This window comes from Lineus longissimus, chromosome 19 (genome assembly GCF_910592395.1).
Source record: "Lineus longissimus chromosome 19, tnLinLong1.2, whole genome shotgun sequence".
NCBI classification, from domain to species: Eukaryota; Metazoa; Nemertea; class Pilidiophora; order Heteronemertea; family Lineidae; genus Lineus; species Lineus longissimus.
The window spans coordinates 8308615-8327667 of NC_088326.1; the positions used below are offsets into that span (position 1 = coordinate 8308615).

Sequence of the window (19053 nt, forward strand, 5' to 3'; positions counted from 1 at the left end):
AGCCACCGGGTCAATTTCATTTCTTAACCCATGACAACAGTTCCTTCATTTCGAATTTCATTAAGCTTGTTTAAGGGAAATGGGATGAAGGGAAGATACCGAAAGATTAAGCTCGCAACACACCTGACTCCGACTTTCCACGTCCAGTGGAGTTTTTTGGCCGCCAGTGTTTGAACACCAGAAAACTCCCAGGCTGGCCAACGGCGAACTCCACCCAGATGTGCTACCGATTCAGCGGCGAGTGGAGTCGGCGGCGAGGCTAAAGCCAGTCAGCTGGCGGTTTCGGATCACCTGATTTCAAAATGGCAGCCCCCATGAAGGCAAAAGATGCCTCCGATCGCCATGTCTGCGCTGGTGTTCGCTCACCGGGATCCTATTGACGCCAACTTCGGCGGCGAGTGGCGGCGAGCGGCGTTCAGTAGAACTTCTTTGGACGCCAGAGTTGGAGTCAGGTGTACTGCCAGATTAAGTACGGTAGGAAGTATCGCTACTTCCCAGGTTGCACCCATCTTGTTATTTAGGTGTGACTAAGATGTTACAATGGAAGACTTCAGGTGAAGTCAGTTCAAACACTTGGAATCGTGTAATTGTTTGTGACAGCCGCTAATCCATTTCATCAGAGCACCGAGTGCACTTGTCCTGTCCCCAGTGACATTTCCAGGCCTAAACAAGTTGAATCTATTTTTTTAAAGGCAGGAAGTGCAGCCAGGTGTTAAGAAATGAAACCGACATGGTGTCCAAAGTGTAAATGATATAACCTGGTAATTCTGTGGAAAACAAGATGGGTGCCCATTGTCCCCTCCAACAACATTTGAATCGATTTAAATCCCACCGCTATTTCACGCAAACCAGTTTTATCTCGGAGTGTGCAATTTACCCCTGCTCACACATGCGTGAAAACCTGGGTCTGCAAATTTTGACAAATATCTACCAATCCCCTAAATATCAATATCCATAGAACATTTTTCCACAAATCATTAAATGTGAAACTAGGGGGTTAGTTTTCAAAATGTATAGTGTTTTTGGATACACCCAGTAGTAGTGCTTTGGTCATGGGTTCTCTTGAGACTTATTCCTCAATACGTACTGCAATACGGAGGTCATGGGTTTGAGTCTTGAACTTTTGAAAGATTTTGAACTTTTAGATAGATTTCCAAGTAATCACGTATTTTAGGTCTGCCAAAGAGGAGCCACCATATAGTAAGCTGTTGGCGGCCCTCAATATCAGACCAGTATATGCTGTAGTTATAAATGGCGAAAAATTCCCTTTTTAATCGCATTTGCAAACGACAGCCTCCGGCTCAAGGCACGCTTTAAGTACCATTGTAAACAAGGCACCAGCTCCTACTGTTGTAGCTTTTTCTAGCCCGTCGGTGGTGTGTCTGTCGCTGAGGATGGGGTTACTGACTCACTAAAGTCCCTCACTTTCACCGACAGGTAAAACATTGCGGATTCTGATGAGCGCCCGTTGGTTAAGCTCTTGGTTCGGGCTTTTTAATCTCTGTCATTTTACCGTCTGTACATTTTGTAACCATTGTATTTTCATTTCGATGTTACCTTTTAGGAGGTTAACAAATAATATTATTATTATTACCACATGTAACCACAGTCCTAGGATGACCAGGGACCGTGACGTTAGTTACGTTTTTTACGCAAAGTCTAGTAAGCCGTAATTGGTCACAAGGTACAAGTGGAATCCAATCCGCATTAATGTTACGAAAATGGCGCCACATAAGTTGGGTTTTTTAAAGTCAAAGATCCCTACGTTCCAAAGTACGCGGATGCATATAAGTATACGTAAAATTTCGCTATAAGTTGCGGATCTCAAACCCTCTACTGTCTCAAGCGCTTAACATAACTTGACAGCTCGACTTACTAGCGATATGGAGATCAGGGACTTATCACGGATCTTTAACATATACGGATAGAAATGTACTCAAAATTAGAACTCTTTCTACAGAGTTTTATCCGAATACGTGTTAGGATTCTTCATAGGTCGCTGTTCTCAACCTCCATATCCAGCGCTTCACATATAACTCGAGCACTCGACTTAATAGAGAGTTTGAGATCCGCAACTTATAACAAAACTTATAGGTATATTTATAAACATCCGCTCACGTTGGAACGTGTAGAAAAATGACTTGAGAAAATTCCAACTGATGTGATGACGTATTCGTACAATAATGTAACTGAATGCGGTTTCAATTCCACCAGTGCCTTGTGACCAATTACAGCTCGCCTTAAAAAAGTGCGATACTTTGGTTAACAATAACGGTGTTTACCCTGTGTTAACTCCAACCATTTTTTTTTCTTGCTGAGGTTAACACTAACACTAACACTACCGTTGACACTAGTGTTAACTCAGACATTTGACCTCACCCATTGTCTTTCGATGTCATTCAATGTAATAAAACTCAATCTGGATGGACAATGAGTTGGCGACACAAGTTGTCCGACGGAGATGACGCAATCAATTGCCACTCGCTCACCTAACAATCAAAATTATCAGCTAAACACACCAAATTTCAGTTTTGGTAAGACCGAGAATGTAAAGATCTATATGACAACGGAATCCATTTTGAAGCTGCCTTGTTATCTTATATCAAGCGCTCGAGATATCAAGAGCGCTCGAGTTATAATTTGGGTGATCGAGTTATAAGTCAGTCGCTCGAGTTATAAAAAAATAATTCAAAAATTCAGAAAAAACATTATGATGGCCTTTTCAAACCACCGTAGAAGTAGTTTTTCGGGTTACTCCTTATCGACAAAGGAATAGCCTTCCCTTGCCTATGAGAAATCTATGTGGATCAGAAGATCGAGCATTTTCGTATTAACCAGACTGAGTGATTTGGTCCGTTCTCCAAATGACTCAGCTTGGCGGGGGGGGGGGGGTCATCTAAAAATAGCCTGCGCAGCACTGAGTCACCTCGAACGACAGTCATTAAATTGAATAAAGTTGGTATTTGAACTTTTGATGCCCCCCAGGCGTCAGTAAAATCGTATTCAATAGCATACGTAAAGAAGGGAGGTAAGTTTTCGCAGTTCTATGTTTTCAAAGCATTTCTGGACATTTTGACCAAAAATATACTGACTAATTGGATATTGCGAAATTGAACTTGCGTTTTTATTTTTGGCATAGCACAAAAATTATCAATGCAAGATGCATGAAGTTTTAAGCACAAACAATTAGTATCGACATCGCAGTGTGTGCTGAATTTTACTAACTAACTTACAGACGCGTAACTCTAAACATTCATTTAGCTAATTTAGGACTAAACCCATCACAGGTCATGTTTAACTAAGGCTCTTGATAACCCAATCATTTTCTTGGCACGAATGGTATAGAGTGCATATATGATTACGACATACGACTGTATTTCAGATTATCGTAAAAAAACCCCACAGATTATCTTGTAATCAGATGATAAACCAAAAGCATTCCTAAAGAGCCCTTCAATGTAAACTTCCCAATTGTTAGGTCATTGTTAACCCATTGGGTTTACTGATCTAAATGGCAAATCACGCCCTGAGTTTATGCATGATTTGTTGAAAAGTCGTGATTTTTCTTCATTTCCTGTACTAACACAACATCTGATCAAAATCACTTCGGTCAACTTATATATTTAACCCTCCTTGCAAGTGACACTGAAACTGATTCGTCAATTCCTCATAATTGCTTTTCTACAATTTTAAGGACTAGTATGAAATGGCTTTGTTTCATCACCTTCTGGATATAGTGGATTTTATTTCTTTTACATTCATCTAGAGTTGGTCCTGTACCCATCCATATCCATGTTTGCTGTCTACGCTCAAGAACTCTGTAGCAACAAATGTCCTTAAAATGATTAGTTAATCAAGATATTTAGCTAAACACTCTCTTAGAACAGTGACTGTGGCCACCTGACTCATACCTTACAAAAGTAAAGGCTCAGTACTAACGGATACTGCATGACTTAAAGATGACAATGAGAACGGATATAAATTGGAAGATATCGGGTACGAATCTCTGCACGCATATTCGTGATATGCTTTCTCCATTGCCTCATCACTGTTAGGAACATCAAATTGTTACTGTGTTGAGATTCATATATCAAAAGCAGTACACCAGGAGAAAACCTAGTTTGGATAATTTCGTCAATCCTCGTCAATGTGAAACGAAATATCCTTTCTGGGACTCCTATGTTTTGATCAATCATACCCATGACTGCCATCATAATCGACAGAAGGAAAACTTAGCAAACAAGATGGAGTATCCTAACTACAGTAGGCCAGGTACCAAATGCATTAAAATAACTTACTGCTTTGTTTGTTTCCTTTACGTCTGACGGGTGAAAACAGCTATCACAGTGGGTTTTAAACATGGCATGGAGGATCATAAACATTTTTGTCAGTCAGTAATTTTTGATAAAACCATCCAAACCCTATTACTAAAGACGTATTTTAATTCGCATGGCAGTTATTCCTAAACTTCTGTTTGATGCAAGCTTTAGCTTTTGCCATTGGACGGAGATACACAGTCGCGGGACATAGTATTCGACACATTGAATTTAACCTTTTCAATGCAAGTCTGTTCATTTGAAAAGCTTGGGGTGATAAAACTCAGCAAACTTGTACGAAGTAAATATATTTGGAAAGAGGAAGCTATGTTTGAATTTCACACACTTTTGGAGATCTTGCTATCATATCTCCTTACCGGCACACAAGCGGCTCATTTTTGGCACCACAAAAAGCTTTAAGCCCCAAGATTAAAAAAATTTAAGATTAAGAAAACTGATATTAATGATATTACATATTATCGCGAAGTTTCAAGAATAAAGATATGTCTGTTGAAAATTGGCGAGGTTTGAAGTGATTTGTTTAAGTTGATCGGTTATCTGCACTTCACATGATACAATCATGAAATTAATATTAGCCTAGAGGTTGTTTTTATCTGCTCTCCTTAAATACACAAATTCAAAAGTTTTTGAGCCTCGGAGGTATTTTGTGCGAAGCTGCATAAAGCACCGTCGAGTCACTCCGCGCGACGGTGACAACGTCACAACCGACGAATACGTTTGTCCCATGAGTGTACATGTACGGCGCTGCGAGCGATGAAAACATGACAATGCCTAGGTAGCATGACTATGCCTTTTACTAGACTTTACTAAAATTATGCAATGAAAAGGTATGTATTTTACCCTCCCCTTTTCAGAGGTCAATGATCAAATCTCTGCCTTGCATGCAAATAGGACTTTACGGTATATGTACAATGGCCGAAGAAAAGGAAAAAAAAAATTAGTCTATAGAATTCTGCCGAAACACGAAGGAACACTGCAGATCGGGAACATTGCATTTAATAGACGAAGTAACTTGCGGTACTTTTCGGACTATACCACAATACTGACATCTTTGTTCAAAAAAATTGAATAACGGTGAATCATCGCTCGCAGTGCACCACAAAGAGTTAGTTCGGTGGATGCATGATTTGTCCATATAATTAAGGAAATGGACACCATTTCGTGCAATAATCTCACCGAGGGCAAGAGCCATGGATATTGAATATTCAAGATTCAATATCAACTAAAATAAGACGTTAGTGTTTAACTGCCAAAGGAATACCCGCAAATAGAACTCCTGATTGGATTCATACATCGTCTTTGTGAAATTAACCGTCACTTGATAAAAAATATCAGTGTGATGACGCAACACAATTCTCAGCAGACGATTGGTCCAGTCCAACGAGCACCACCAAGAAGAATATTGTGAATAAAGGTTTCTCTAAAATGTTGTCTGAAACTCTTGTCATATCGAAGCCCGTTTTTTACTGTACATTTGATACTGAATAATTGAGTTAGTATCGTCAGAAAAGCTATAGATCTCGTCCCTTACACCTGACGTTGACACTGGTTGCATTGGCAGAAGATGCTGGATTTTTCCTGGGGAACGCGTTACCGTGTACCTATGTTTTTTACTACTGCGGAAGTTATAACACGAACATGAACAAACGGACGTGAGGTCACTAAACTCAGGCTGTTCTTGTACACCAGAAATAACGCTACCGTTTGCTGTGATCACGTCACCCTCCAACCGTACAGCACCTCGAGCCGCCGCTGCGGCTTCTAGTTCCTCCCTTCGTTCATCCTCCGTATTCATCGTTAAAAACCTTAACACTAATAGATTCATGGCGGCCGACACAACAGTCAATCCAAAAAGGATGAAAATTAAACTAAAGGCAACGTACTCTGGCTTCTTCTGCAAGCTTCTATCCTTTTGCAATGCAACGTAATCACCGAAGCCTATTGTAGTTAAAGTTATAAAGCAGTAGTATATAGAATTAATATAAGTCCAGCCCTCGTAAGAAGAAAACGCCGCCGCGCCCGCAGTTAGCACTATTATACACAAATTTGCTCCGACGATTATAAGATTTGTTTGAGATACTTCGGAATTTTTTAACTTTAGGCATTTTTTGGTGTGTTTTAGCACGAAGGTGACGAAGGTGTTGAGTCGTTCTCCAATGCTCTGGAACATGACGATACAGAGCGGAATGCCAAGGAGGGCATAGGCCATGCAGAACATTTTTCCTCCGACTGTCTTCGGCGTGCTGTGTCCGTAACCTGAAATTTGAAAAATAGTTTAGATCATAGGATATAATGAGATGGATTGAAAATATTACTTTTATTACAAAACGAATGGAAAATATAGCATGATATGATCACATACTAGCTAGTAGATGCACAATTAATGAAACGACCAGCGGACATTGTGCTAACCGGTTTAACTGTGGATAAAAGATGTGCACGTATACGTATGTCAAGCAGCCAATGGGTGACCTTTAAAGATCTGTCACCAAGTGATGAATCACATTATATCAAACCAAACGTTATCCCTTAGATCCCTTAGATCAACTGACATAGGGGCAGCGGTAGCGCAGTGGAAGAGAGTCGGCCACATGTTTAAGAGGTCGTGAGTTCGACTCTCAGCCGAGTCACTGCTTGGTTCCTCGACTGGTCGAGTTCAAGTGAGCGCCTTCAGGCAAACACAGAAAAGTGCTGTATAAGAACTCAATATTATTATCATTTATTATAATTTAGTCCGAATCATGCAAGTTCGTATACCGAATACCGTATAGAGCATAGTTATATGTGAACAATGCCTTATGTAGAGAGAAAGGCAAAAAAATCATATAGAAAAATCAGCTGCCGATAAATTAGCCACAATAATGCAAAGCAAAATAGACTAGAGCTTTGGGGGAAAGTCAGTATATTAAACATAATATTCTTTCTAACACAAAGGATGATAAGGGCAAAGAGGCCATTTGTCAGGTGTTTTCAGATAAGTTCAAACAGGTATATAATTTGATATATTATCATAATTATGATGATGAAGATGGTGATTTTGAGCGGTTGATGTTGGGTGTAGATGGCGATGTGTGGAAGAAGTGTTACAGGGGCGTTTGTGTAGAATTAAGGGCATACAATCTCCATTGAGGAGTATTTCGGGGCATGAAGAATCTAAAGAATGGCAAGAGTGATAGTACCTCTGATCTCAAATCAGACAATTTGATTTACGGGGAAGACGGACTTAAAGAACCATTGGCATTATAGTAAGGGCAATATTACCCAGCTGTCGGCTACCCAGTCACCTCATATTCTACATAAGTAGCTTCCATCGACAAATTGCACAAAACAAGGAAAAATTCGAAATCTGACTGAATTATCACGCTTTTCCGATGTTGACTCCGATTTGACCAGAGTTAGCTCTCCACGCATCGACCCATTGAAACTGGAACGATGAACTAGTAAGGCATTCCCTGGAGTAAGGATCTGCTGATATCGATATTTGCGACGTCACGCTGATGTCGCTTGATTACCCCGCAACTGCGACGACAATTTGAAATGACGTTGCGTCTTCATAGCGGGGTGATGTGAACTCGGATCTCGGCGTGCACTCACGTGGCGGGAAAGGTCTTTCGCGCTAGGAACTTTGCGTACTAGAAGTAACGAATAACTTTTTTTCTGCTATCTAAGAGCTGAAACAAAATTGGAAAAGCATCAAACACGTTTAGAAAAATAGTTTACTGATGAACCAGAGAAAAAACAAACATACTGCAATAAAAAGCCGCATATTACTCTAAGGTTTCTTTGTTATCATCCTCAATCATGGTGAACCAGGTATGAAAAGAAGCATCTGATATTTGAAAAACGAAAGTCTTACATAAATTTTCGGTCCGGAAGGGGTCTTCCTCGGGCACTCTCACTAGAAATGTTAACTCTATCTCAAAGCATACATATATATATATATATAATGCAAATGATACCAAATTAAGACCAAAAAGAGCTCAATGGAGAAATATAAGGAGCCGGAAAGAAACATTAAGAGGTGTGAAACCCCTCAGGTAAAATTAAAGTCTGTAAAAACTACTTGGAGAGAAACTGGGTTCAGGGAAACACAATACAAAACAAGTGTACCGCAAAGCGGCAGCATTATACGCCCGTCGCTCCTCACTCCAAAACTAACCACGAGGTATGGCAAAGCGACCGGGGGTAATTCATGGTTGCATGGTGTAGTTGTAAAGCATTTCTATCACATGAGAATGTGGCTTGTACATTATACATTATGCCACTGCATTGATATGACTTGGTGGTGTATTTTTATAATGGAAGACCACCACAAGGGCAGCCATGATTTCAGTTCAGACCCAAAATTGATAAGGCACCTCTCTCGCACCCCAGCCAATCATGCCAAAGAGAATTGAAAGCCAACAGTTGTCTTATTTAGCAGTTATAGGCCGGAATGCATGGGTCAGGATGGCCACCTAAAAACCATATCGGATATCGGTTCGGGCCCAAAATCGACCGGGCACCTCTCCAACCCCTGCCCATCAATCATCAAGCTACCAACTTGCTAAGTGACCATCCCCTTTCAGCAAGCTGCGACCATCATTTATTTTATTAGTTATTGCATTGTTTGTGTTTTCGCATAATGCCCTCTAGTGGCCAAAGCGTAAGTCAGGTCACGCTGGATATCGAACTCAACTTTACCTGTCTCCTGTTCTTACTACCAAAAAATGAGAGTGCTACCTCTAGCGGCTCGAAAGTTATAGACCGGACGCACGACGCACGACGCACGACAGGGCCATACCATAATACGTCCGTCTTGCGACGGGCGTATAAAAAGGTAGAAATAGTCCAAGAGGTGTGACAGATTCTGTCATTTCTTTTCGCCTTGTGCACTATGTCTTTGTGATAAAATGTATTTTAACTATGGACCTAGTGGAAGAAGGAGAACACTGACAATAATGGAAACTTTGACCCAATTAACCTTGTTGATGAGGTCCACATCATCAACAACGCCTACGCTGATGTGCCACCAGACAGAAGAGCGCGTAGAGAATTTTCGGTCCTATTGGAAGAGGGCAAAGTAAATGTGATAGAGCGACAAACCCTGAAGACCACGAGGATGACCATGATGGAAATAATGAAGGAGTACTGATCGTTGACATGCCAGACTTCAGCGATGATGAGGTATAGATCTACCAATAACTGATAATCATGGAGCAATAATTAAACAGTGCCGGAAAAAGTAATTATCCATTGGATCATTAGTCATTACAGCACGCGTACGCGAGGAAGACAAGGCATTGCACAGAAGCCAGTGTGTTAATCAGTTCTTGATTTTTGTTAGCACGGGAAAGTGTAAACATCTATCATCGGATTTTCGTGAAATTTATCCTGACAAAGGCAGCGTACGCATTGCATTAAAGTTGAATTAAAGATGAAGTAGCTATGATAGCACTAAACAACTTCGAATAAGCCACACAAAGTCCGGTAGGAACGTTTCTGGTTGAGCGGGTGTATTATTATATCGTCGTCCAGGCTAAACGTGGGAAACACCGGACACGGTCACTTACTAGCGGAAGGTTTCGGACACTCCAGCAGCGGTTGTTTCTTTCAGACATTATGCATAAGGCAACCCCAAAGATTTAAATACTGGCATATTAATCGGGTGCATAACTTCACACCTTGTTTATGAGTGTGTTTGAATTTATGTAATTGGAAATGTTTACCAATTTCTTTCAAATCGCATACCGCAAGGCTGTTTGAACTCCACTCTTGAAACTTTGTGTGAAGGTCATTGAATGACTTCAGGTGTGTGCAAAAAGGCTGGGGTGACAACTAAGTTATAGATAGTTTTAAGAACATTTTCATTGGTTGCTTTGCGTCACCCTGTACCGAGTGACTCGTGGTTGAGGCAACGCTGTCCACAGTGATTCTTTTGGCCCGATGTCTAAACCGTTCCGACATCACATTTTTGGCAATATCTCATTTCAAATTACACAGAAGTGAATACAATATGGTTTCTAGCTGTAGCTGTTTATGAAATTGTAATGGAGTTGCATCATCGGAAATCCAAGATGGCGGCCTCTCTGGCCCCAAGCTCAATTATTGGCAATAACGCAGTACATTTTAAACATCGGCCGATGTGAGACTGAGTTCAAGGCAGGAAGCCCTTTGATAGTGATCATGGGTTGTACCCTTTAACTTACATCGTACATCGTACATACTACGTCTGGGTGAACACTATTATTCCATTGTATGTACTCTACCTCTACAGTCATGAGGCGTACCGCCTCCTTCAGAAATAGCTCCTACCACCTTTTATGTGGAAAGTGCCAGAACCAGTACATGGTATGAGCCAATTTAAAAGATTTGTCTTGAAGCATAGAGGCCTATGACTGATCAGAATAGGGCATTACGGTTATTGCAAACATCTTGCCAGTTAATTGAATATTATTTATTGATTATTATTTATTTTTCTCACTGCACAATACAGCACTGCACTCTGTTGAATGTACTATTATGTACGATTAAATAAATAAATAAAATAAATTAACCATGTCGCGTGGTCGGTTTCAATAGTACGAGTTCGATTTCATAATCATTCCTGGCTTTTTTTCGCTGAGGGCATTCACGTGAATCCCAGGAATTGACACACCCTATTCATACCATGAAACAATCTTTTGTCATCTTGTGTGCAGTCATTAGGGCATATACCCTTCGTGAAAAAAGGCCTTAGTTTTGCATGCACACCTTGTTGAAATCACTGGTAGCTTCTCTGAATGTATAATGGCAGAAGGAGGATTATTAGTCATTACTGCATACCAACGCGAGGAAGTCAAGGCATTGCACAGTAGAAGCCAGTGTGTTAATCAGTTCTTAAATTTTCTTAGGCCCGTCGTAATAGCACGGGAAAGTGTTGACATCTATCCTCGAATTTTCGAGAAAGGCAGCATCAGTATTGTACGCATTGCATTCATTACAGTTGAATATGGCAGAGATTTACGTACCTCAAATGAAGTAGCTAGTGATTTGGGACTGATGTTTTATTGCTTAATCAAAGTTGATTTTGTTAAAGTTTCATTTTTTTTACTTGAGGCCAAGATCATAATAGATTGCGGATCAAACCCATTCATCAGTGTTTTCTTTTGTGAAGGGTTAGGTCACTAGCCGGGCATGACCATACATGCCATAAACGATAACAGGCTTTTGTCCTGGGTCCACCATTCCTTTCAACCCTGAATGGAATACAAGTCGTCTGCTTGCCCATAGTTATGACATCTAATGTATTGCATCATGAAAAATGACACAATACTCCCGGTGAATTTCTATTGCGTACTTTACCAGTCCTGGCTCGTCAGTGTCGTATTTAAATGTAAGGCCAATCATGAAAGGCGGGAGGAGTAATTTCCGTAGGAGGCGGATAGGCCTCATGTCCTTACAATTGAGCTTTTAGAGTATTTATAGCTCGTATAATCAATAATGTACTGTACACCTCTGTTAGGTGTGTGCACTATTTCTGGTTTAGAGGCAGAAGGCCTTGGGAATCCCAGCAGAACAGAGCAATTTGAAGAATACAGCTACTTGCAATGTCCAACGAATGGGGTGTTTGTATTTGGTTGAAGTAGACTAGGAGAAGATCTAAAAGACGCTGCTACACTGACAATGTTGGTGTCGTACCATATACTCTATTCTCCATTAAACGACAGTCCGTTGGCCATTCCCCAATCCACGATTAAAATACTGCATAGCAACATTCATGAATGGAGGCATGTCTTCATGCGCGAAGGGCTGTCTGGATTGGCTAGTTCAGCAATGAATTGACAGATTTAACGTAACCAGTTGGTATTCTGACCAATCACTAGTAATCGACACCATTTCTTCAATAAGCGGCAAAAATAAGATTACACACTGCGGGCCTATGCTCCGGATTGGCCTGAGCGTTATAGCAAGGCTAAATTATGACCGCCTCATTGCTGAAAGGGACTGGACATACCACATGCTGAACTGGTCGTTTAAAACCGAAAATAAAGTATATACGGAATGAAGGTATGAAATACTCTGGTTCCTCACGTAAACCGTCTTTGGGAGCCATATTTAAGAGGCCCGAAGGAATGAATACCTCGCATACCTAATACAAAAGTCAGGCCAAGTGGATTGGACTGATTGGCTCAGATCGTGGCGCAGACCTATGACCAGAGACACCCACCACTTGCAGTCCACTACCATTGGTGGATGGGATTTTAAATGAATTGAATGGGTTGTCTTACCAGACAATCGTGTTTGGGCTTTATTCATGGCGTGACCGAGGCGGAGCAAATGGACAATGCCCATTCGTCACGTGGGCAAGAAAAACCGCCCTGCATATGATGAACCCTATTGAGTACCGAACCCAATGTATGGACACTGTTACTTAGTATTAGTGGAGAGGAAGACGGTATACGTGAGGAATCAGAGTATTTGAGTTTCGGTAATGTCACAATACTGCTGGAAATAAATGATTGTCAGCATGTTATGGTTGTCCCCTGATACGAATAGTCTTGGTAATGGAATTGGAAAAATAATGTTACGATTACTCATGAAGCAACATGGCAGAATTGTTTGCAAGTCAGTCTTGTTCGAGGAATGGACGGCTTTTTACTGCGGTATGTTTGTTCTTCGTCTGGTTCATCAGTGAACAAATTTTCTGAACGTGTATGATGCTTTTCCAATTTTGTTTCAGCTCTTAGATAGCAGCAGAAGAACGCGTTCTTTTTTTTATTACGGACAAGTCCTGGCACGAAACATCTTCCCCGCCACGTGAGTGCACGCCGAGATCCGAGTTCACGACAGCCCGCTATTACGACGCAACGTCATTTCTATTATCGTCGCAGTAGCGGGATAAGATGAGTTTATTGATAAGATGAGTTTATTGTAGTCCTTGTAAACATGGTTACATCGGATGAAGATTTACAATAAACGTGTGCAAGGAGTTAGTGCTACAAATAATAAAAGGAGAGAAATAAAAAAACTAAAATATTCATGGCACACAAAAATTTACCCTACACCCCCAATCTCATGATTGGACTCTCCCGATGCATTCACCAGAAGAGTCTGTACAGGAAACTAGGGGTGAAAAGGTTAAAATAGGTACAAATAAATACCATAACCGAATGATGTCACATAATATCAACTTTAAAGGCTTTCTCCCTTTATAAAATATAATTAGTAGGGCCCTACCGTGGGGATACATTTTGTAGAAAGAATGGGTTAACGAGCATCAAAACATTTGTGGATATAGAGGGCAAGCCTCTGGCAAATCAGTTTATCTTCATTAGAAAGAAGCCAAATAAATTTATTCTCAGATGAGAGGCTAGCAAAGTTTTTGTTATTATCTTGAATGAAAGTGAAGAAATCATTTCGCAGTAAATTATATTTTGGGCATGAGGTTAAAAATGGATCTCATCCTCAACAGACGAATTATCACAGGAACATACTCTTTCCTCCACCTTTAATCTTTTATATCTTCCTCTTTCAATCGCCAAGTCATGGCAGCTTATACGAAATTTACAGAGTGATCTCCTTTGAGGGGTACTGGGTATTAAAAGTAGGTATTTTTCCATACAAAACTGATTTTTGAAAAGCCTGTAAGTTCTCAACTTATTCTTTGCAACTGGATCCTTACAGGAATCGTCCCAAATTGAAGTTTTCCCTTTTTTAAAGAAGGTTTCCCTTAACTCATGTTGAAGGTCAGAGGTTGAGAAATTATTGTAGTCAGTCGTTTTGAGACCAGAATTGTTAATTATAAATTTCATACAAGAGAACCAGGATTGTTTTCCCTTATTGTCTAACTCCTTGCTGGTAACAAGAGCATTGGCGAGTAAGGTATTCTCAGGGATAATCAAGCGCCATCAGCATGTCGCATGGCGTAGGAAAAATCGATATCTACATTAAGTCGTCACAGGGCCGTCCTTTTTGTGCAATTTGTTGATGCAAAATACTTATGTAGAAGAGGAGGTGACTGGGCAGCCGATTGTAATGTAATGATTAGGGGCGGAGCCTCATTCTTTGTATTCGAGGTTTTAGAGTATTTACGCTAATTAGGAGCATGTTGCTTAGAACGAAAAAGCTGATACACTGACTGGGAAGGCGATGTTTTCATGACAGCTGATGGGATCAGAGACATTAGAAACACTCCGAAACCTCGACGCGATCTCATTAAATACCGCAACTCGACCTTTCCGAATAGAACATGATAAACAAAATAATACCGTCCTATATACGGAGTGCAACCACGGCATCCTTCAGCGGTGCAATATATTTCAAAACACTTACCACTCTAAGGAGATGCGGACTACGTTCAACAATACCATACGTACCTGAAAAGACAAAGTAATGAAGGGAATTATGAGAATGGGTACTTCCTGATGAAATGAAACTTGCCATAGTTACACCCATTTTGAAGAAACAGGGTGTTGACATTTCTGATTTAAATGAAATGGCCAGGGCCATTGTGCTCACCTCATGTGGAGGAAAGATGGATAAAGAGCATGGTCTTGTGTCATGTAGTGTTAGGTTTGATGTAGGTCCAAGCAAATAAATTTCCCCAAAATGGCCAATTTACAGTACATTCGACCTCTGTGACCTTGAAAAGTAGGTCAAATCAAAGAAGACCCGGGTGACACATTGAATGGTTGTTAGAATTAGATGTACCTATGATATAAAATTGGTGCCAATCGGGCAAGTCATTACTAGGAATAATGGCATTTTGAAGAATTTAGGATTTGGCCCCCTCCCTGGAGGCCAAACGGCAAATCAGATCGCACCAAACTTCGGTACCTGAGATCACCTGACCAAGGGGTACATGTGTACTTAATTTGTGATCAATAGTCATTGCAGTTAAGAAACGTGCCATAGTTACGGCCTGACGGCCAATTTACGCCATTTGACCTCTGTGACCTTGACAAGAAGGTCAAATTAAAAACCTGTGTGACATATACTGTATGGTGGTTAGATGTACCCATGATATCAAATTGGTGGCAATCGGGCAAGAAGTTAAGGAATAATCACATTTTTAAGGTTTTTGGATTTTGCCCCCTGGTGGTCAAGTGGTGAATCATATTGGACCAAACTTCGGTCCCTGAGATCACCTGACTAAGGGGTAAATGTGTACCAAATTTGGTATCAATAGTCATTGCAGTTTAGAAACGTGCCATCATTACATCCTAACGGCTAATTTACACCATTTGACCTCTGTGACCTTGAAAAGGAGGTCAAATCAAAAACCCGGAGGATATATGATGCACCTTTGCTAGAAGTACCTACCATATTTTTTTCAAAATTTCCCGACTACTATTAAGGGAGATATTGCATATTTTCACTTTTAACGTTTGGCCCCCTGGTGGCCAAACCATGAAACGAATCGGACCGAAACTTGGTCTCCCAGGTGTCATTACATAAGGGTACATGTGTACCAAGTTTCAACTCAATAGCTCTAACAGTTATGAAACGTGCCCTGCTAACGGACGACGGACGACGACGACGACGACGACGACGACGACGACGACGACGACGACGACGACGACGACGGACGACGGACGCCACGGTATGGGATAAGCTCACCTCTGCTAAGAGGTGAGCTAAAAACTATCGGCCTGTGCCCAACTTTAAATAATGTACATGTACTTTTCCAAGTTCCTTGAGCGGGTTGTTGCTTTTCGCTTCCACAAACATCTTGCTGAACATAACCTTTGCACTCCAAACCAACCACTTACAGCCGACAGACCTGTTTTTAATCTGCACCTTGACGGTGTGCCGGATACTGAATTGGCTAACAGATTTGCGGATTACTTTTACCAGAAAATCGTAAAATTTCGAACTGATCTAGATAGAGATGGGCAACCAACAGGTCAAAATGTTATGAAACCCCAATGAACCCACTTATCTCCGAGTTTGAACTAACTACCAGTGAACTTGGCACCATAATCAGGAACACCCCTATAAACATGATAAGAACATCATCTCTTGATCAGATCCCATCGTTACTCAAGGCCCTTTAACCCCCGTATTCTACCTCAGTTAAGTGACATGATCAATGAATCCATGAGAACTGGAGCATTTCCTGATGCGATGAAACTTGCCACAGTCAGGGTCGGTGATGGTTTGTCCGAGACGCACAATTTGCTGCATGGGGTTCCGCAGGGCAGTGTACTTTGGCCGCTTCTTTTTTCATGTTATACTCAGCTATACTAGCGAAGATCCTCTAAATAATGATCACGACCTCGCCTTCCACGTGTTTGCAGATGTCACTCAAAATTGGCAGGCATTCCAGCTGACTCCTACGTCATCATTGCTAAGTGTCATGAACAGAGTGGAGGCTTGTCTCAGTGAGGTCCGCAAGTGGATGAGTGCTAATAAATTGAAACTAAATGACCATGTTTCTACTGCTCATATCACCTTTTCAGGATAACTGTAACTTCACTGGCTTTCAATCCGTGCCAGAACAGAGTTCACATTTTTAACTTTTGCCTTCAGGACAGTGGTGGCCTTGGCTACCTTCGGCAGCCGCTTCTTTGACCCATATGATAACCAGGGCAGGTGCAGCTCCCAGACTCACTCGGTGCAAGTCCAATAAGAAGACTGCCGGAGATAGGGCTTACAGTGTCAGCGCCCCACACAGCTCTGGAACAATCTGCCAGCAGATAATAAGATCGTTCAATACTATGGCAGCATTTTTACAACAATATTTTCAATAGCACTTCTACCACCTTTGAACTACTTACTAATGTTTTAAGATTGTTTTACTGGATCCACTCACCAATAAGATCCAAAGCCCGACAATATCCGATTTCTACTCCCGCCTCGATGGATCGAGCCTCTTCTATGGCTGCGAAAGGCCTACTATTGTGTTCGGCTGTTTAGACACTACCCATCGAGGCGGTGGTACAAATCGGGTAATGTCGGGCTTGGGATCTTATTGGTGAGTTGATCAAGTATTAGATAAATTGGTTTTAAATGTATGTAAAGCGCCGCTGACAATTTAATTTAAAGCGGCACTGCATTAATTATCTTATTATTTTGATGGTATTATCAAACGTTCATCGCAAAGCGTATAATGTGAATACTCACCCCCCCCCCCGGCAATGCCCGATTTGATTACTGTCCTTTAACATGTTTATGTTAACAAGGTTAAAGGTGACCGTTCGCTCGACCTGACGCAAAGCTCACATTTGACGTAAAACTCCGATAATGGAGAGGTTTCGCACCCTGCCGTCTCCAATTCCGAGATTGATTGACAGTTATCTAGTGATACATTCGATTTAGTTCAATTGACATATGTTTTCATATCTGATTTTCCAACATAACTACGACATGGCGCCTGATTCAAAGGTCAAAACGGGGACTTGTGGGACGTCAGACTTGGGGGGGGGGGAGATTGTTACATAACTACTAAGCATGGGAACGAGATTCAAGGGGAGCATAAGTTATTCCCTATCAGGGATCTAGCACAAGCGATAAACTACGAACCTATTATCATTTACACATCAAAACCAGCTTTTTGATAAGTTCTTGCTGACGTAGTTAAGTTCCCATCATGCCAATTCACCGCCGAAAATAAAATTCCGGGTGAGTTTTTGTATCATTTTGAAGAGCACATTCAATATTTCCCACTGTAAGATTACTTCTGAGAAAAAGACGTTGAAAATAGCTGGATTAAATATTGCTTGTGTATCCAGACATGTTTTTTCACTGCCATATTTAATTCAGTGACTGCGTTACGGAGTCCACAGAACATCAGTTCAGGAAACGACTACGCTATCTAAATCGATTACATGTAGGATTTTCTAATTTATGCACATGTTTTGTACAAGAATCTATAATCTACAACTTCGCAACCCCATTCACTGTATATCAGCCAAGTCAACATCAACTGATTCGCTATGGGGCACGGCAACCACTTCTTTTATCGTTTTTATTCCTCTCACATTAGTGCACAGACAGGGTAACGTCGAATATTAGAGAGGATAAGAGATCGTTCCGCTAACACTAACGATAACGATAACACTATTTTTAACGTTGTATCAAATAACGTATTTCAGGTAAAGAAAATTTACGCTATTTCACAGCTAACGTTGATTTTTTCCAATTGTAATTACGTCAAACAAAACCGTCAAAAAGGGACCTTCTTCACGGTGGATAACCGTAGCGGTTTAGCGACCACTATGTACGTTTCAGCAAACTTTCGTTTTGCCATGATTTTCCCGGCAGCACATAAGTTCCTGTTGTTTAATCCGGTTCTGCTTTTTATGCATACATCATCGGTCGTTGTAGTTCACATCAGTATGCCCATGCGGATGTAACTTCGAGAAACGGAGCTAATATTCACGTTGAAAGGTGAACATTTTATGACGTTCAAAGACATCATTTTATACCGAAGCCTCTCGAATTGACGCCATTCTTGCAGGCCTATCTTGTACTGCAATCTCAACTGTAAAGCTGACGGAGTAGAAAGTAATATGCATTTCGCATTGCGGAGATACACCGCAAAATATCTTGACTTTATGATAGTGTACGGTGTTTAGCGATACTACTGTACACTGGTGTAGCAATATAACACACTGAAAGTGTACGGGTTGTATGGTCTAACGATTAAAAATAATTTATCGCATTTCACTCGAAATATGGATCAGAAGTCATAATTCCCAATCTAAGACGTAACTTTACTACCAGTAGTCGATTGTTTTTGCCTTCGAGGCGC

At 41.0% G+C, this 19053-nt stretch overlaps 1 protein-coding gene across 1 annotated transcript in view; it reads right to left on the reverse strand.

Moving 5' to 3' along the window:
• Positions 1-3100: 3100 nt before the first annotated feature.
• LOC135502968 (two pore potassium channel protein sup-9-like) overlaps positions 3101-19053 on the reverse strand; it is a 54166-nt gene continuing 38213 nt past the window's right edge. Inside the window, exon 2 of the mRNA XM_064796199.1 lies at positions 3101-6593. Within this exon, the coding sequence (XP_064652269.1) occupies positions 5782-6593 (812 nt within the window). The 3' untranslated portion in view covers positions 3101-5781. The remainder of the gene's footprint in view (positions 6594-19053) is intronic.